Source organism: Aspergillus karnatakaensis, assembly GCF_047715665.1.
Source record: "Aspergillus karnatakaensis strain CBS 102800 unplaced genomic scaffold BJY04scaffold_82, whole genome shotgun sequence".
Taxonomy (NCBI): Eukaryota; Fungi; Ascomycota; class Eurotiomycetes; order Eurotiales; family Aspergillaceae; genus Aspergillus; species Aspergillus karnatakaensis.
The window spans coordinates 42,499-61,440 of NW_027395794.1; the positions used below are offsets into that span (position 1 = coordinate 42,499).

At 51.6% G+C, this 18,942-nt stretch overlaps 6 protein-coding genes across 6 annotated transcripts; 4 read left to right on the forward strand and 2 right to left on the reverse strand.

The window, feature by feature from the left end:
- Positions 1 to 1,388: 1,388 nt before the first annotated feature.
- BJY04DRAFT_163964 (putative protein kinase Yak1) lies at positions 1,389 to 4,598 on the reverse strand. The gene is made up of 8 exons (XM_073709091.1): positions 3,915 to 4,598; positions 3,568 to 3,851; positions 3,319 to 3,518; positions 3,110 to 3,269; positions 2,796 to 3,055; positions 2,624 to 2,743; positions 2,216 to 2,574; positions 1,389 to 2,166 (listed from the first exon to the last, which is right to left on the reverse strand). The coding sequence occupies exons 1-8, from the start codon at positions 4,468 to 4,470 to the stop codon at positions 1,412 to 1,414; spliced, it is 2,694 nt and encodes an 897-aa protein (XP_073565268.1). The 5' UTR covers positions 4,471 to 4,598; the 3' UTR covers positions 1,389 to 1,411.
- A 1,157-nt stretch (positions 4,599 to 5,755) lies between these two features.
- Positions 5,756 to 9,827, forward strand: BJY04DRAFT_202050 (DNA-dependent ATPase RAD26). The gene is made up of 2 exons (XM_073713141.1): positions 5,756 to 6,270; positions 6,320 to 9,827. The coding sequence occupies exons 1-2, from the start codon at positions 6,221 to 6,223 to the stop codon at positions 9,741 to 9,743; spliced, it is 3,474 nt and encodes a 1,157-aa protein (XP_073565269.1). The 5' UTR covers positions 5,756 to 6,220; the 3' UTR covers positions 9,744 to 9,827.
- A 754-nt stretch (positions 9,828 to 10,581) lies between these two features.
- BJY04DRAFT_164007 (uncharacterized protein) lies at positions 10,582 to 11,673 on the forward strand. Its single transcript, XM_073709092.1, has 3 exons — positions 10,582 to 11,134; positions 11,206 to 11,310; positions 11,384 to 11,673. Exons 1-3 carry the CDS (start codon positions 10,813 to 10,815, stop codon positions 11,494 to 11,496), a joined length of 540 nt encoding a protein of 179 aa, XP_073565270.1. The 5' UTR covers positions 10,582 to 10,812; the 3' UTR covers positions 11,497 to 11,673.
- Positions 11,674 to 12,060: 387 nt separating this feature from the next.
- On the forward strand, positions 12,061 to 13,935 carry BJY04DRAFT_202056 (uncharacterized protein). Its single transcript, XM_073713142.1, has 3 exons — positions 12,061 to 12,652; positions 12,699 to 13,406; positions 13,452 to 13,935. Exons 1-3 carry the CDS (start codon positions 12,538 to 12,540, stop codon positions 13,586 to 13,588), a joined length of 960 nt encoding a protein of 319 aa, XP_073565271.1. The 5' UTR covers positions 12,061 to 12,537; the 3' UTR covers positions 13,589 to 13,935.
- A 1,507-nt stretch (positions 13,936 to 15,442) lies between these two features.
- BJY04DRAFT_224013 (uncharacterized protein) lies at positions 15,443 to 16,327 on the forward strand (the record flags this gene model as incomplete). The annotated part of the gene is made up of 1 exon (XM_073717837.1): positions 15,443 to 16,327. One exon carries the CDS (start codon positions 15,443 to 15,445, stop codon positions 16,325 to 16,327), a length of 885 nt encoding a protein of 294 aa, XP_073565272.1.
- A 61-nt stretch (positions 16,328 to 16,388) lies between these two features.
- Positions 16,389 to 18,740, reverse strand: BJY04DRAFT_211299 (RNA polymerase II mediator complex subunit MED27 domain-containing protein; the record flags this gene model as incomplete). Its single annotated transcript, XM_073714386.1, has 5 exons — positions 16,389 to 16,562; positions 16,625 to 17,284; positions 17,346 to 17,603; positions 18,006 to 18,524; positions 18,588 to 18,740. 5 exons carry the CDS (start codon positions 18,738 to 18,740, stop codon positions 16,389 to 16,391), a joined length of 1,764 nt encoding a protein of 587 aa, XP_073565273.1.
- Positions 18,741 to 18,942: the final 202 nt, after the last annotated feature.

The window sequence follows — 18,942 nt, forward strand, 5'->3', positions numbered from 1 at the left end:
CAAATCACCCCCGCGGGCTTGTTTATAGATGTCGTGGAGATGGATCGTTGTAATGTGTCTTTATCTATTCTTGACAGTTGGAAAGATAGGCTCTGGCTTGCTGCTATGCTTCTTGAATCGATCGGCTGACTGTAGTCTGTCTTTCTATGGGATACCTTCCTAACTGTCCTCCGCTCAACGCAGTCAACGCACAGGACGATATGTTTCAGTCGGTTTTGATAACAAATTTTATTTTGTACTCTACCTTCACGTACTTCGTACTGTGGTGGAGTATTGGTCTATACAGTCAATGATTAACCATGGCATTAGTCTTGGCCTCGAGGAACACATCTGGGTAGACCAGACCATCAATATATATATAACAGCTCAGCCGATAGCGACATGAGAAACGAGTACATATTCAAAATTTCAAGCCATCGTCTGTTAACAATTCTATAGCAAATAATATCATCATGCTGTACTAATGCAATATATACATCCGAGAGAAAACAATGCTCGCCAACAGGGAATCCCAAACGTGTGCTCAATCTATGCTAAATCACAGAGCCGAGATACTCGACTAGCCAGGTAGGGTCGCATGAATACTTTTCGGGACATTCGTCAACATCGTGTCCGATTTGTAACAAGTTGTTGAGTCAAGTCAAACCAGCGTCGCCACCATGAATCCCAACAGAAACTGGAATTGCCGCAAGAGATAGGCGAGGTTTGTCCAGGCGACTGGTTTATTCGTTGCCGGCCGTAAACAGTCTTTGCCACATACTGGAATTTGGACCTGAATATCCAAGCTATAGTAATGCTCCCTGACCCGGTAAAAAGCGGAGAAGCAGTAACAACAATGCATCAAGTGAGATCACAGACAATGAACAGCCATCTTGCTGTCAGGGCCAAAGGATAAAAAGAACAGCAGAGAGAACATGAAGATAAATGTAACACAATATGGAAAGGAATCGCGATCTTCCCTATAACGCCTGGTTATGTCGGGAGAAATGGGTACATAAACCTAGGGCAAGCGGACGGCAATACTGAGCTGAGTCTGATTCGGGAAAGAAGCGCCGGTATGCGCATTCGCCAACCTTGGCTGATTAACAAACAGCTCATCCGATGCCGGTCCTCTTGCCTAAGTGCCGGGCCAGTGTCGATTCTTTCCTTCGTGAGGGCACTTCGGGTACAACTAATACGCAGATATATCGTTATAGTACCATCTCAAGGCGGCCTCAACCGCAGGCAAGGTACGAAGGAATTCGATAAGTCGAGCGAATCTCAACAGCCACCAAATTTGGCAGGATGGGTGCGAGCCTGTGGTCACATGATCTGTGCCAGCGCACATGGAGCATGCTCGTGCCCAACAGGAAGAGAGAAAGCCTAATATAAGAATCTTGCACAGATCTCATCACGTAATAGACCAATGCACCTAATGCCACTGGTTTTGGTTTTGTCCCATGAAACCATCGCCCAGGACACCATCCTCTAGAGTGCGGATAAAATCGCGGTTTCGTGTTCCACCCGCACGGCTGCCTCGCCGTCTCTGATTTGCGGCGTTAGGGTCAACATACCCATCTGCTGGCGGGGGGTAGTAGGCTGGGCTTGGCTGCAGCCGGATGGGCGCATTCGGATCGAGGTGACTTGCAACTCGTTGAATTGTCGGTGGGATACCCTGAGGATCCATCGTCGATGCGCGTTGGCGACCGGCCCTTGTCGTGGCTTGGGCGTATAGACTTTGTGACGGCGCGTACTGGTTCTGAGGCATCTGACCCGGCATAATATTCATTTGGTGGCCATACGCCGGTGGTTGTGTCGGGTACGGAGGCGGTGCGGGTTGCTGATGTCCGGCATACATGCCCGAGTACATCGGTGGTGGTGCCTGGGCATGTGCTGGGGGGTGGTACTGGTTCATTTGCATCGTATATGCGCTCTGAGCTGCAGATTGCGCGTGAGCCGCCCGCTGCTTGCTTGCGGCTTCTGCTTGCTGCTGCTGCTGGATGCCAGGCGGCAGGGTCTTATTGAGCGAGGAGTACTTGAGGTTCATCGGAGGAACAAATGGTCCGGTGAACTTCTGCTGTGTGATGAAGGGATGCAATTTGGCTTGTTGCGGAGACCAACGCTCGAGGGGATTGATTGATAACAAACCACGGACAAAGTCGATAAAAGCGACGCGATTGTTCACCTCTGTAGAGCATTGTTAGACCTGAACGATTGATCGGGACGGGAATCGTACCTCTCTCAATCTCTGCTTGTTTCATGTTCTTCCTCGGCATTGGGTAGCTTCGAATGATCTCTTCCAAGGTTGACGCTTGGAAGTATTTTTTGCTGGGCTGCTCTTTGGTGTTGTGTTCGCGAGAATACTGCTCTAAGCTCTTCAAACGGTAACTCTTTCGCCCGAATTCGTCTTGAGTCTTCTCAAAGAATTCGCCGGACTGCTTGCCCATTTCTAGCATCCATGTTGGAGGCAAACCGAGCATCTCTACAATGCGGCAAACTTGGTTGTATTCTGACGAACCGGGGAACAGCGGCAGACCGAGGAATAGCTCAACGACGATGCAACCTAGAGACCACATATCGATTGCAGAAGAATACCTGGAATCTGTTAGATGGAGTTGTGCGTGATAATGATCGGATTTCATACGGTAGACCTAGAAGGACTTCGGGTGATCGATAGAATCTGGATTGAATGTATGTATAAACTGTTTGTCTTTCATCACACGCAGATCCGAAATCGATGACTTTGATGATTGGACTCTCAAGACTGCAGAAGTTGTGGTCAGTTTATGAATGTATGATGAGACGGCTTGGCTCACTTTTTCAGAAGAATGTTCTCTGGTTTGAGATCGCAATGAATTAGGTGTGCCTTGTTTAGCAGACTCAGCGCATTAAGTAGCTGCTGCGCGAATACTCGCACAAGCGTGGTGCTGAGACCGCGAAATTGGTTCTGCTTGATCAGTTCGTACAAATTGACGCTGAGTAACTCGAATGCCAAACAGAGATGTTGGCGGTGGATGAAGGTATCCTTCAGTCGAAGTAAATGATGGTCATCGTTCTTGTCGTATCTGCTGTTGAGCTATTGAGATGGATGGTGAGCAGGATTCTAAATTGGTGAACGGTTGGGCCTTACCAGATCCAGAACCGATACCTCCATCATACTCTGGTTAAAGTAGGCTGTCTTGTTCTTAATGACTTTGACGGCCACGACCTCCTGTGTCTTCAGATTCTGACATTTGACGACCTGTCCAAACGTTCCTTGGCCCAATACGTCGAGAATGAGATAGCGATTTCTAGCAGGATATTAGTCGAGCGAGACAAATGAATGAATATGTGACTGACTTATGCCCTGCATCTTCGCTTCCCAAGATATCGTTCACGTATAGGACGTAGTCGCTGTCCTCGTTGTCGTATCCGTCATTCTTGACTCCCTTGCTAGGCTTAGTGAGAACACGGCGGGGGTTCCTTGACGACTCGTAGTTGAAATTTGGATTACAAATTCGGTAGGTGGACGGAAGGTGACTGGTCAGCGCTTGAAGTGGCTATTCAATGTTAGACGGACGAGTTTGCGGAAACTGTGATTGCACGTACGCTGATAAAGCCACCCTCAGGATTGGCACGTCTAAATGGAGGCTGCGCGTTAATGCGAGGCTGAAGTTCCTGAACCGACTTAAATTTCTGGAACTTCGGAACTGGGCCTCGGCCGGGTTGCTGAACAGGTTGTTGAACGGGCGCCGAAATGGAACCTGAACGTGGGGACCTTCCGTCTTGCCCAAATGGTGAACTCAGTTGCGGTCCAGAAGATGGACCGAAGAACTGATCAGGACTCATATCGGTGGACTGTAACGGAGGTAGTCTCGGAGGGCGCGAACCGGCTAATGCAGGTTCATCATTAGTCAACTTGAAGTGAAGTAAGTTCTCTTTGAGGTGTGACTTACAAGGCGGTGATTGAAAAGGCTGCGGAGGTGAGGAATAGTTGGTAGCCCTTGTTGGCGACTGTCGAGACTGGTGCGTCGTAGGCGGAAAACCGTATGAGTTACTGGACTTTCCCGGGCTCGAATTGTAGGGCGAGGTTGGAGATAGAACGTTGTTGTTCATCGGCGAGTATCTGCGGGCGGCGGTAGACCCTTCGGTTGGGAAGTATTGTGAAGAGGGCCGGCTCTGATGGGTAGCTCTCGTAGGGTACTTGGCCCGGTTATAGGGATCCGCGTCCTCCATAGCGGTATCTGCATCAGTGGCATATGGTGTAGCAGCGGGTGACGACGCCATCGAGACCGTTTTTGAGTTTGTAGCGACCGAAGGCGCTTTAGCAGGGGCGCCAGGAGTCTGAAAAGCCTCGTAGGTGTAACCAACCGGGGGCTGCGAAGGTTGTGGCTGACTTCCGTAGTTCGAAGGTAGCTGCTGGGGGGTCGGATTCGAGGTCAATCCATTATTGTTAAACGGTGCTTGACGGCCCACGGTGGGATCTTTGTATGACTGCCACTGAGAATCCATTTTCTCCTACCCTCTGCCAGGATCGCTGTGCGATCGTGTAGGCTTCAGCCGTGGTTGGGACGATCGGCTGGGGAAGTGTGGACAGCGCACATGCACTGCGATCGGGGGTTAGGTGGTAGCGGGGACGGCAGGCGAACGCGAACGCAGCGCAGTCAGGCGGAGTCGGCGTGGTCGATACGCTGTGAGGGATGGGCTGACAAGACAAAGGAATTGGCAAACTTCTAGGCTGTACAGGGTCTCATTATCCTCGGCAATGTCAATTTGAAAGTCGGACGAAACGACGACCGGGCATGAGAGGGTGAGTAGGAAGAGGTACGAGTGACGGCGGTCGCAATCCACAATCCTCAGGCCTCAGAAGGGGCTGGGGATCGAATGGAGGTGGAGAGTGCCGACTGCTGGAAGTCCCGGAGAAGACGGGAAGTCCAAACAGAAGCTCACACACGCAGAGTAGTGGCACGGCTGAGAAGAAGTCCAGAAGAAGTTGTGAAGGGGAGGGGAACAAGAGGGAAGAGAGAGGAGAGGATGTTGGTGGAGGCGGCGTTGCTCGAACTCGGGAATCTGGAGGCCTCAGGCGCCAGGCGATGGTGGTGACTTGCCAGCTCACGTTGGTTGGTCTCACAAATAATTGTTGTGGATGTGTATAAGATGGAAGTTCAGCAGGGGTTCAGCAGAGACGAAGCGAGACAAGAAAAGGCCATGTCACGGTCAGGATGATAATTCCCAGTGAAATGAACTGTTGCTTGGCCCCTCTCTACCCAGCCTCTTGGGCGATGGGCGATCTCGTTTCCGGCAGGCCTGGAGTCGTATACTTTCAGCTGCCCCTTGATTATTGCTACCCAATTCGAGTCCACTGCCAATTTTGCGCAGACTGTTTACTCCTAGTCTCCTACTTAGTAGTCTTTGAGCCTCTAATAACAACAATCGGGATCTAAAGGCGCAGCTCTCATATTACTGGGATCTGTCTAGTGAAGCAGCCGCTGGACGTGGCGCTCGACAAACAATATTTTATGCTGCTATCACACGCTGATCTCCTATTTCCCAGACCAAACTCACATCCCTCGCTGATTTGACTTTCTCTACTCAAATCCAGCGCCCACCCGCATAATCAGTCCTGTTCATTCCTGAGCTCAGTTCGCTACTCCGAGTATAGTCAAGTGTGACGTGGGAGGCTGCTCTACGCGTGGAGGCGTGACTAATTCAATAATTCTGCCGCGTGTGGAAGGCGGTGGGAAACAGGCTCCAGTTTCCGGATGATCACCTAACTGTGACGATCTAGAAGCAGCAAGAAATAATACCTATTCATGGCACGCTCATTCCAACATGCTGGCTGCTTATCCACGCTCGCTCCATTTGGCTGATCTTGAAGTGTCCATGTTGTGGTGATTTACATGGGATCTCTCGATTCTGCCTGCTCCCTCGGGAAACTCGAACATTCACTGCAGGTATCTTACCAGCCATCCTGCCCTGTAGCTTAAATCCACTCATTTTATCTTTTGGCCTCAACTGAATCCTGAACCGCACTGAATCTGAATCTACTCCTCCCGAAAATCACTCCCATGGTGCTATATTCCCGTCATGGATCAGCACGTAAAGATCGAGCAAGATCTCATCGATGAGAGAATTGCCGCAGAGGACAAGCAGCAAGATACCAGTTTTGAGACCAATGATCCCGCTTTGATTGCAAATGATCCAGGGCTAAATCAGGGTGGATCTGGAGGTACGGACGAAGCGACTCGACTTAAGGAGCTTCATGCCGATATCCGCGATCAAGATGCTCTGGAAAGAGACATCACACGTCAGGTATACCTCACTTCAAACCGTGCTGAAAGTGTATCTGACCGAACTATAGGCCGATAGAGTGCTCATGGAGCAAGCCGACGAACGTGACAATAAACGCCTTGAGAAAACTCAGCACGAGAAAGAGTATGGCAATAACACTTCTTCTAGTATTGTGTGTGCTCACTGCTCCCAGGAAGCTCGAATCACAGATCTTGAGATTGCACCAGCGGCTCGCACAACCCGTCGGCACGTCAGCTCGAGTGCGCCTGCAAAATGATCTGAAGAATCTCGAGGAACGTAATTCTGCCCTTGGGAATGATCTCAAAGAAATCCAGCAACGCATTGACGAGAGACGTCAAGAGCAAGAGTCTAACGTGGAGACAAGCGGAACGGGCAGAATGCCCAATGAGTCTCGCCGGGACTATCTCATCAGGACCGGTAAAATCACGCCCTTTTCACGAATGGGCAACGGACCGAATACAGGGCCACTAGCTAGTCTTCAGGATGCTCTTATTGATGCCGAGGATGAACGAGACGAGCTAGATGCGCTGGCAGAGGTGAAAGCGCGATCGGCTGTTTCTCATCGCAACCTGATTCGGCCTGGTTTTGGCTTTGATGAGGAGAGCGAGTCAAGTGTTGTCGAAGAGCCGACTGAGCGCCCTAGAAAGAGGAGAAAGGTTGAGAAGGATGCACGCCCGAGAACGATACCCATTCAAGCCCGAGATATGGATATAGATGTAGAGACGCCTTCCGATGGCCGTGTATCCGAGGACCAAGACGATTCAGCGAGTTACGTCGATGAAGAGCGGGAATCTTCATCGGAAGATGATCATGACTTTATGACAGAGGAGAAACCGGCCGCTCCGAAAAAGGCTAAAGGAGCGGATGGCATGGAGGACTTTAGTGGGGTGGATGATGGCAACGAAAAGATATATCAGTCACGACTTCAACACTGGGTTAGCCGCAGAAGTGCTGCTCGGAAACGGGCTCGAAAGACGGAGCAAGCCTCTGAAATCGAAGCCGACACTCTTGATTCCGAGGAAGAGGAGTGGTTTATGCCGCATCCGACTGAAGCAGATTTGCATCTAGACAACGGATACCGTGTTCCCGGTGACATCCATCCCCTCTTATTCGATTACCAGAAGACTGGCGTACAATGGATGTGGGAACTGCATCAACAGCAGGTAGGAGGTATCATCGGTGATGAGATGGGGCTAGGGAAAACAATTCAAGCCATAGCATTTCTGGCTGGTCTTCATTACAGCAAAAAATTGACAAAGCCCATTGTCGTCGTTTGCCCAGCTACGGTGATGAAACAATGGGTGAACGAATTCCATCGCTGGTGGCCTCCATTTCGTGTCTCCATTCTGCACACTTCAGGTAGCGGAATGGTCAATATCAAAAGTGAGAGCAGTCGAGAAGATGCGCTTATTTCTGGTACCTACGGATCTAGCGGCTCGAGTAGCGGCCTGAAGGCTGCTCGAAAAGTCGTCAAACGGGTAGTCGAGGAAGGGCATGTGCTGGTCACAACGTACTCTGGCTTGCAGAGCTACGCTTCTCTTCTGATACCAATTGAGTGGGGTGCGGCGGTCTTGGATGAAGGACACAAGATTCGCAATCCGAATACCTCGATCACCATCCACTGTAAGGAACTCCGGACCCCTCATCGGATTATCCTGTCAGGCACTCCAATGCAAAACAACCTGACAGAACTTTGGTCGTTGTTCGACTTTGTCTTCCCTATGCGCCTCGGCACGTTGGTGAACTTCCGGAATCAGTTCGACTTCCCAATCAGACAAGGAGGGTATGCGAACGCTTCGAACCTACAGGTACAGACGGCGGCCAAATGTGCAGAAACGCTCAAGGACGCAATCAGCCCTTACCTTTTGCAGCGGTTCAAGATTGATGTGGCAGCCGATTTGCCGAAGAAGAGCGAGCAAGTCCTCTTCTGCCGATTAACAAAGATTCAAAGGCAAGCATACGAGGCTTTCTTGGGCTCGGAAGAAATGCAATCAATCCTGAGAGGACGAAGGCAAGTTTTGTATGGAGTCGACATCCTCCGGAAAATCTGCAATCACCCTGATTTGCAGAACCACAAGCTCCTCCACGCGAAGGCCAACTACGGAAATGCCAGGAAATCTGGAAAAATGCAAGTGGTGAAGTCTTTACTCGAGCTATGGAAAGATACTGGACATAAGACTTTACTGTTTGCACAACACCGCATCATGCTGGATATCCTGGAGAAATTTGTCCGGTCTCTGTCCGGATTCAATTATCGTCGCATGGATGGGACTACTCCAATCCAACACCGTCAAACCTTGGTTGACGAATTCAACAACGATCCAAATCTGCACGTGTTCCTACTCACCACCAAAGTAGGAGGACTGGGTGTCAACCTTACGGGCGCGGATCGAGTGCTAATTTACGACCCTGACTGGAACCCTTCTACCGACGTGCAAGCCCGTGAACGTGCATGGAGATTGGGCCAAAAGCGCGACGTGACAATCTATCGGCTGATGACTGCCGGAACAATTGAGGAAAAGATATACCACCGACAAATCTTCAAGCAATTTCTAACAAACAAGATTATGAAAGACCCCAAGCAGCGGCAGACGTTTCAGCTCAGCGACCTCCACGACCTCTTTGCTCTAGGCGACGAAAACCAAGGCCCAACAGAAACAAGCAAGATCTTCAAAGAAGCAGAAGTGACCTACGAGGAGAACGAAAATGACACGTCCGCATCCCAAGATGACCACCAGCGCAACGTACAAGCCGAGAAACAAGACATAAGCAAAGTAACCGGCGTCGCCGCAATCGAACAGTTCCAAGGAGAACTCGAACAGGAAGCAAAGACAGAAGAAGGCGACACCGGGACGAATTCCGAGTCACGCATCATGGAGGGTATCTTTGCCCGATCAGGCGTACACTCCGCGCTCGAGCACGACCAGATCGTGAATGGCAAGCGCGTCGTCAAAGCAGATCCCAAGATCATTGAAGCAGAAGCCAAACGAGTAGCTGCTGAAGCCGCAGAGGAGCTCCGCCGTGCCGGCGAAGCTGCCAGATCTGTTCCGATCGGAACCCCTACATGGACTGGACAATTTGGTGTCGCAGGTCGACCAGAGGAACCGCCTATGCGCGGGCCGTTTGGTGGACGAAGCACTACGGCCAGACGGGCTATGGCTGGGCCGTCCTCAGCGAGCATTCTAGCCAATCTGTCATCCCGGACGCCCTCGTCTCGAAGTGCTACAAATAGCCCTGCTCCGGGGGCTGGACCCAGCGGAAAGGATTTCATCACGATGATACGCGATTTCATCACGTCGCATGGTGGAGCCGTGTATACGCAGAACCTGATTGACCATTTCAACCACTATTGCTCGACTCCGCAGCGGTCGGCCGAGTTCAAGGAGATGCTGAAGCAGATTGCTGTTTTGGACCGGGGTGGTCGGAATGGAAGGGGAAAGTGGTCGCTTAAGCCGGAGTATGTCAGGAGATAATTGACTTGGTCAACCAATCGCTATAGATGGCATGTCATAGCATAATTGAATTATATAGACGAATAGGGAGGCGTTAATGAGAAGTATAGCATTTACCTGCGGACGTCGCCTTAAGCGACATCCCTTCGTCACGCCATTTCCATCCAAGGTCCTTGACATCAACGCGTGAAAACTCCCCTGATCCCCACAAAACAGATAAGAATAGAGATCAACAGCGACACCTCAGCTGATACAAAATTATTGACAGCATGATGTAAAACCCTCTTCATCATTGTTTCAAAAAGCGATCCTATCCACTCTATGCAGCCCCTGATACTCCGGGATGGAAATCGAAAAGACCAGGCAGATTGCGATAGTCCACGATGACATGGATCGAAAACTCCCCCCAGTTATCCCGATCCTCAATCCTCTGTTTATTAGGCATAGTTTGGGCGTCGATCGTGCCCCAGTTTTTGCGGGCGGCGGGCGCTCGTCGGCATGTCTCACCCTAAAGTCGCTAAGGAAGACACTTGCCCGCAGCCTGCCACTCACAGAGGGCAGTGGCTTTTGCTCAGAGCTTGATTTGACTTGCCTCGCAGTCTCTCGATTCGTGAAGTTCTACCAGTAACTGCAGCTACTGAAAGTATCACGCACGCGGTCCAAGTATGGCGAAGAATGCAGCCCATCTTTATCATGATCATGTCCTCCATCCCCACTAATAATGTCCGAGCTCGGCCCGGACTGTACAAGCTCCCAGCACCGTCGCTCTGCCCCCGAGTAGATGCGGAAAATGATCGCCTATTTCCTTGTTCTTGCAAGTAGAAATTCGCAGATGTTGTCTCAGTTTGCCCCTCTCCTCCACAAAAACACTGAACTATGGTTGCTGGAGGTTGCTGCAGCTTGGTTCCGTTGCCACCCTCCCCTGATAGTTAAAGCTGCACCTCTTCCTCCTCTCTTCGACCTCCTCCTCTACCTCTGAGTATCTAGCAGACTTAATACATTCTTTGGGTATTTTGATTTTCCCAACCCACCTCTCTCGCTCTTCGTTGTTTCTGTTCGCTCTCTTCAGAACCTAGAATAAAAACTCAAGATGAAGCTTCTCACCGCACTCTCGCTGATCGGCGTCGCTGTTGCCAGCGCCAGACCACACCACGTCACTCGCTCCGGCACCGTCAACGCCAACACCAATGCCACCGAGTCATTCTACCTCAAGACCTCCGGCGCCGAGAACTCAGCGCACAACGACCTCTACGTTTATGGATATCACACAGGCGCCGGGCTGAACGACGCGGTCCTCACAGCCGACGTCGAGACAGCTAGCAAGGCGCATCTGAACGGGACGAGGGTCGAATTCGACTACAATACTGCGTTTCCTTGGGGGCTTTCACCCGTTGGTGTCACGAACTATGCCCGTGAGTGCTCTGAACCATACTCCTGCTCTGGCTCCTGCGGTATTCTCGATCCCAAACTAACACGAGGGTAGGATGGCAATACGTACAAATCAACGCTGGAGAAGGCCAAGAGGGGTTCTCTGTCGATGGCACGGAGCTGAAGTGGTCGGAGGAGCTTGGGTTTGGTGGATGGTTGGGTAAGTTATCAGCCTCATAAGGCGTTCCACCTATAACGGTTATACGGGGCACAGACTAACCGTGTCATGTTAGTATGCGATTGGTACCACAACGCTCCCCAGCTGTTCTACATCTACCGCTACTACACCCCCGAGTTCCCGGCCTCTTGCAGCGAGGTCAAGCTCTTGACTGAGCCTGCCGCGTAGCCGACTAGCTTAGCGCACCGCTTGCACTTTGACCGCATAATAGAGGTTGATTGTATTTGGTGAGGGGATGAATATATGGTCGAGGCAGGGAGAGAGGAAGGACATAATTGTCCTTGGTACAGCGTATGTGCTGGAGTGATGTGATGACGGCAATCGTTTATGAATGTATTGATGTAATACTTATACTTACTATCGTGAGAAGCGCTCGCTTAATGTTGGGAATCAATCTACTGATCTTATCTGCCAAATGATGCGTCTGATAGCGAGTAAGGGCGCTTGTTGACAATTATTGGCAATAGTCGGGCGGAGATCGGAGTTGGAGACTCAGGCAGGGAACGGATGGGCAGGAAACATCATGGAATAGAAGGAAGTGAAGATAAAACTCTATCTAATGTGTGATGAAGACCGTCGCTAGGAACAAGCATGGAGTCTGAGTGAAACAATTGGAGGAGTGAGCTCAAGATAGATTCGATAGAAGCATCTTGCAGGCTGGATGCCTGAGGCGCACGAGGATAAAAATAACCGGTGTCTCACATGTAGACCCAAAAGGGTTAAGCCACCTGATCGCTCCGTCTGGTCTTCGATTCTTTCTCGCCTTCTCTCCTCGCGACCTTTTCTCCCACTCTCTGCGTTTGATTCAGTCTTCTCCTCTTCATCCTCCCCTCTAAGCTCCTCTGCTCGATCCTCCATCCCCGTTCTCCCTCCTTGGTCGCCCGAATCGCCCAGTCGCTCGCTTGTTTACGCTCGTTCCCCGGCCTCCACTCGCTTGGAAGACCCCTAAACCGAGACCCTGAATATCATCAGACAACATTCACGGTTTCACAACTATAACAGTCGCTTCGCTGCTCCGATCGCTTCGTTCGCGTCGTTTTCGATTCTCGGATCCCGAACCTTTTTCATACGACGCTCGACTCGCAAATCAACACTCGTTGCTGTGGACACCGGACATTGTTACGGCCACACTTCACGCTTCGGACACATTGAGGCCCGGATTGATCAGCCCTGCTTTCGATAGACTGCTTAACGCAAGCCTCCTACAACATGCGTTTCACTTCACTGTTCCCGTTGGCTTGCCTGCTTTTGCTAGCAGTGCTTTCCACGGCCTGGCAGTTGGATGGCTCGGTGGCTCATGGTCAACTGATATCGAGACAAGATGGTGAGACACTTTGAGTTTGCTAAAGCTGCTGTACTGACCTTGCTAGACTCGAATTCTGATTCAAACTCGGACTCCAACTCGGACTCCAGTAACGATTCCAACGATTCCAACTCAGATTCCAATTCCAACGACTCTGACTCAAATTCCGACTCCAACTCCGATTCCAACTCCGAGTCCGACGCCGAAACATCTACCGCCGAGGAGAGTGCGACATCCACTAGGTCTGACGACGACGCAGAAACAACAACCACCAGAACATCCTCCTCTGATGACAACGACGAGACAGAAAGCCCCTCAATCACCGCAACCCGGACCGGAGGTAGTTCAAATTCGACCACTACAAGAACTTCAACCACATCCGTCGATGCTCGTCTTCCCCCCGGTGGAATCTCCATGATCACCCCCGGGCCTTTCTCGACAACGTATTATCAGATCGGCGAGAAGATCACCTTTGTCTTCAACTACACATCTCTGTCGATCACGCCCACTGCAGTGAATGTGGCTGCTTCATGCAGTAGCAACGGTGAAACATACACCATCTCCAGCAACATGACCGTCCAGCAGACTCAGACCGTCATTTGGGATACCAAACAGAAGCCGAACGAAACGGCTCCTTTGCTTACCGCGACATACACCCTGATCGTTTGGGACGAGAGCAAGGACATTGACGACAGTGCTAAAGCTGGTGAACTCAGCTCCCAAAACCGCCATTACTTTGGCATGTACCAGTCTCAGGAGTACCACGATCTGGAGAGTATGTTATCCATTTCTAGTTATTCGACCACGCTGACCGTTCTAGATTTCGTCTGCGCAACATGCAGTGGCGCACTCTCCTCTGCCGAAGTCATGGGCCTGAAAATGGTCATGGGAATGGCGGTGATAACCGTCGCATCGTTCACCTGGTTCGCCAGCAGCTTTGGGGTCTTTGCGACCTGATCGGAGCAAGCCGAATCACGATAATCACATTTACATTTACATGTTATGCATTCTGAAAATGTTGTATGCAGCTGAGCGGATTCCATTTTGTCATGATAAAGCGATTGATCTAGGAGGACGGCGTTTCTGCGTTTCTGTGCTTGCTTGGAAGAATATCTTTAATCATCTAAATTTGCTTTTCGTCAGAGGATTGGGGTTTATTGAATGTTGTTCTCTTCCCTTCATACCGATCGGTGCTTTCATCTCTAGTGTTACTATAGCTACCGGTAGCGGTCGCCTGCATATAATAATCTTGATGTACAATCGTTGCTTGTCTCAACCTACATAAGTGTTCCATTGAGCGAGGGTCTATTCTTCTGCGTAACCATGGAAGCTGTTCAAGCAAACCGCTTGCTCCTCAGCCCTGTCTTCTTAACTGCACACAGAACACATTGCTACCCCAGGACGCCCAGCCTCCATGACCTACCTGCATCTCGTGGTAATTCCCAGCAAAATCGTATCTCCTAGTCTACATCTTTGATCTCCTCGCAAAACCTACCTACTACCCTCCGTCCCATGCTAAACCACGCTGATCGTACGCATCCATCTCTACCGGCAGCCCACATACGTTCAAACCTTCATTATCCAGACCTTGGAAGGCGACCTCAGTGCCGGTGGTAGCCATGGCACCTCCCAGTATGCCTCCCGTCTCGTAGAAACAAAGAAGCTTCTAGAAGCATACACCGTCAGTGTCAGCTCTAGCCGGGAACGTGCATGAGCCAGAAGAACTACGACCATGTTATCACCTAGGGATGTCGGATCAAGCAGATAAGGCAAGATCCTGGTTTGATAGAGAGATACCATCACCCTCTAAACTAATCTGTCACTAACATTCGCCCTTCACTGATAGTCTACCGCCGTCCTGCTTGTTTTTTATCTGTCTGATAGCGGAGTATTTGCATGACATGGCAGAGGCATGACCCTGCATAAATGGATCGGGTAGAGACAACTTAGCTGCGTTGCGCTGTGCTATGCCGCGCTGCGCCGAAAAGAGAATCTAATCTAATAAAGAAAGCCCTGCTGGGACGAACTTCAGCTTGCATCGCTTTGCGTGTGTGGTATCCTGTTTATTCCCGTCTTGCGTCGGCTTTGACTACCGGTAACCACTGATAGATCTTTGCCCTACGAGGCGGATGAGTACGGAAGGTTGTTTTGACGGCTTTCCAGCGTCGTTGCGGGTTCATGATAGAATGGCTATGTGTGTTTTTTCCTTTGCTTGGTGAGGATAGAGTGTCTCTATGCTTGGTTTGTTCGTGGTCTATTGAGGAGAAGGTCTTCCGTAGTAGTAGCGAGGTGGAAGTTACTGTCTGTGGTGGCCTCCCGTTTCCTTTTTTTTTTTTTTTTATGTTGGTTGATGCTGGTTGCGTGCATGTGTACAAAGGAGCGATTTGCCGTGATCTTTAGACTTCTGAAAGAAAGGGTGCTTGTACATGTGCAGCTGGAGGATGAGGAACAACTGTACTCTGTTGTTGTGTTTGCTGCGTAAAGAGATGCATTGAAGAGAAGGTCGCTAGGTATACATTAGAAGTATATAAGTATCTGCTCACGCAGGAGAGGAGACGGCTGACTCTCTGTCTCTTCTACCCTCCTACGCACCTTTTTCTTCTCGCTCCTGATTTGATACTGCCACTTGCATCCGGGTTTGAAGTTGCAGGGGTCGTATAGCTCTGGCTTCCAGAGTTCACTCTGTTCTTAGATACCTTCGCAATTTGCTCCGAGACAACAGCGTCCGTATCCCGTGGACCCTGCAATCACCTATCTCGAACACACCGGACACAATAAGACCTTAACAAGCAGAAGCCGAACAAGACAAAAATGCCCGCTGATATCGGCTTCATCTGGCCCAAAGACCCTCGCCCAGGAAACCCCCGCAAATGGTCGAAGTTGTGGCGCCTCGCCGACGTCCTCAAGGGCAAAGGACCGGATATCTTCGTCGGCCGGATCGGTCCCCGGCCTCGTCTGTGTCGACCTCGCATTTACTACCCCCCTGAGGAGCCCCATTGCCCTCATCCTCACCCTCCCCCGCAGCATCCCTCAGAGCATCATCCTTACCCTTACAATCACCCAGACCACGCCAGCCATCCAGCGAATATCAGCCCCAGTCACGCGCACGCTCCCGCTCCCGCTCACGATCAGGATCACAACCCCAATTACACAAACACCTATACTTACGACTCCACCCCCAACACCAACCCCAACAACACAAGAACCACCTACGACTCTGCCAACACATCAGCCCCCCGAGACCCCCACCACCCTCCCCACCCCCCTAACCCACCCCCTTACCCCTCTCCTCGTGCTGATAGCCCCCCTCTCTACCGCCACCGCACCCGCCCCTACTCCATCCCTTCGACAAACTGGACCCTCTGGCCGAACGACGACCTGCAAACCTGCAAACACTCCTCCGCCGGCCACTGCCCGCTCTGCCAAACGCTCGAGAACCAACAAGCGCTCGACAACTATTTCTCCTGGGGGCGGCGCGACCCAGCAGAGCGGTACGACTTCCGGATGCGCGAGTACCGGGTTCCGGACGCGGGGACGTGGATGGGGCGCGTGCAGTGCGGGGATCCGAGCCATATTGTGCCGGTGAGGTTTTGGGATCGGGTTGGGCGGGAGGTGCCGGGGAGTGGCGGGGTTATGCATGATATTGTTTATGGGGGTGGGTTGGGGTATGGGTATGATGGGAGGATTTGTCTGTGAGGTGTGCCGTGTGGAGTTGATTCGATTTGGTTTGGGTTGAGGTATCGACAGGGGATTTGAGTCAGATGCATGTTGGGTGGTAGGCTTCGAAGCATGGCTGGTTGGGTTGTGCTGGAGTTGGTGTTTGGGGCTGGTTTGCGCGGCGGATGGTCGGGAGGTTGGTTGATTTATCCTGCATGGCGCCGCATTTTGTGCACGGAGTTTGGTAGATGGTGGAATAGGATGAAATCATTTCCTGCGTTTGTCTTTGTCAGTTTTGCGTTGCTTTGCGATGTAGTTAGCTCAAGGGAGATTTACGAGCAGAAAAGCCAGATCCCACTTCCTAGGACGAGAGTTCAGACAGTCCAAGACCCCCTTCTCAAGTCTCGAAGTAGGCTCTCCTAGAGCAGACTTGCTCGATACGTTCCAATCAGGCAGATCCTGACTCTGATTCAGCGCGCTACCCATAATCACCTTGAACGCCAACCCCATCTTCGACAGAACAACAAAGAACGACCCGCCATCCTTCACAGACGCAACCTTTACACCAGAAACATCCCGCTGAGCAAACTCCTCAACAATACCCTTCCACCCGCCCTCCCTGACCCTCGTCTGCTCGCGCTCCTGCTCCTCATTCGCCCTCCGCTGCTGCTCCTTCCGCGCAGAGTCCTGCGCCGTGAGTTCCTCAAGGAGCTCATCGTAATCACGCTCCCACACTCCATTAGGCTGCAGCAGCCTACCGGCATTCTCATAGATGAGAGTGTCGACGCGCTCCCAAACAGGCTTCATCTCGCGACCGCGCCACAGCCCCTGGAACTCACCGACCTCTTTGACCCCGCCGCGCGCCGCCTGGGAGAGCATCTCCAGCAGTTTCTGCGGGGAGTCCGGGGTGTCCCTGGTAGCGGCTGCTTTGGGGTTGACTATTGGAGCCAGCGGCTCCAGGAGACGCTCCGGGAGGAGAGTGCGGAGTTGGTGGATCTGATAGAGTGAGTTTAGTTCGCTAATTGGGATAGATTGACATAATGGAAGTAGAACTAACCATATCCTCTAGTTTCTGCAGTTTCGCAAGGGATGAAACGAGCTCCATCTCTGACTCGAGGATTTCAGGATCGATGACCGGCTCAGGTTCGAGTGGGTTTTGGTCTTCTGAGCCGGGTGGTTGGCGAGTCGCCGGGTGAGAGTCTTTCATGGTCTTTAGGGGAGAGCTGGTGAGGGTATGCGGCTTCATGGATGGAGATTGCTCCATTTTTGGGATCACGACGGCTAATCTTTGGTGGCCTGTTGGCATCCTCACCCGCTGATGGATGGAGGAAAAGAGCAACTGGCTGTGGGAGCGCGGATAGGGACAGATCCGGCTGGAAATAGTGTTTATTGGGATAATATATAGAGCGGGTTCCGATTGGACCGGATTGCGATGTGGAATGGACGAAAGTGATGAAAGTGATGAGGTTGTTGATTGGCGATGGAGCTACGCGGTCGTCGTTCATTCTCGCGTGGAGTCGCGCCACACACCAGCCACATATTGTGGCTGGTCGGTATATACTCCGATGTAGGGCTTGATTGATTGGGTTTGTTCTGCAGGACATTGAATAAAGTAACTGTAAAGCATATACTTGGACGGAGATACAGTCCAATAAACAGGTGATTTAGTCTGACCACCAAATCATCCCTTCTTGCACACAGCCGGCATCATCCCCACCCACTCCTCTGCACCCCCCTCTGCAGCATCAACCAACCACCTCGCCAGCGCCCCTCTCCTCTGCGAAATCGTCCATCCTTTCTCCCAAACCCATCCCACAAAGACCTCTCCATCCTCCCGATCCCTCCGCCAACTCCTCTCATCATCCCCGCCCGGAATCCTCGCAATCCGATAAACCGTCCAGTCCAGCCCGCTCGCATGATTCTCAAACGCATCACCAATATTAACCACATTTGCATACGCAGAATACGCGACAGTCCGAACCAGCATGACAATCGCAGATCGAACAAGCGACCAGCGGTCCTCAAGCCGCACGATCGAAATCGTGCCCATTGCAAAGATGCGGCGGACGCCGTGCTCGCGCATCAGCGGGAAGACGGAGTCCTTGTACATGTCTGCGAAGAGCGTGGGGCTCATGCTTCGGTCGATGGTGTTGGGGCCTAGGAGGGAGATGATTACGCGGCTGCTGGCGATGGCGGGGGAGAGGGTGGTGCGGTCGTGCATTTCGCCTTTGATGATCTGTTTTTGGTTAGTGTTTGCATTCGTGAGGAGGGCAGATGGTGCATTTTGGAGAGAATGTACCTCGAGGAGCGGACTCGATGCTAGATCCTCGGGGATCTTGGACGGGTTGCGTGCGTAGACGACGGTTTCGAGGTTGCGGAAGACGAGCTCCCGGAGGAGACAGATGCCTGTTGGACCGGTGCCGCCGAGAACGAGGATTTTTGTGCCGACCATCTTAAGAGAATACTGATGAAGCGAAAGGAAATGGTGGTCGTTAGATGTCTGGGATGTTTTATAGATCCCATGGATGCACGAAAGTGGGGCCGCGCACCTTGCATCTCCGCGCGGGTTCAGCGTGCGCGCGGTGGCCTCAATCTCTCACATTCTCACTCACTTTCGGTAGCGGTGGATGCTCACTTGCCAACAGAGCTCCGAT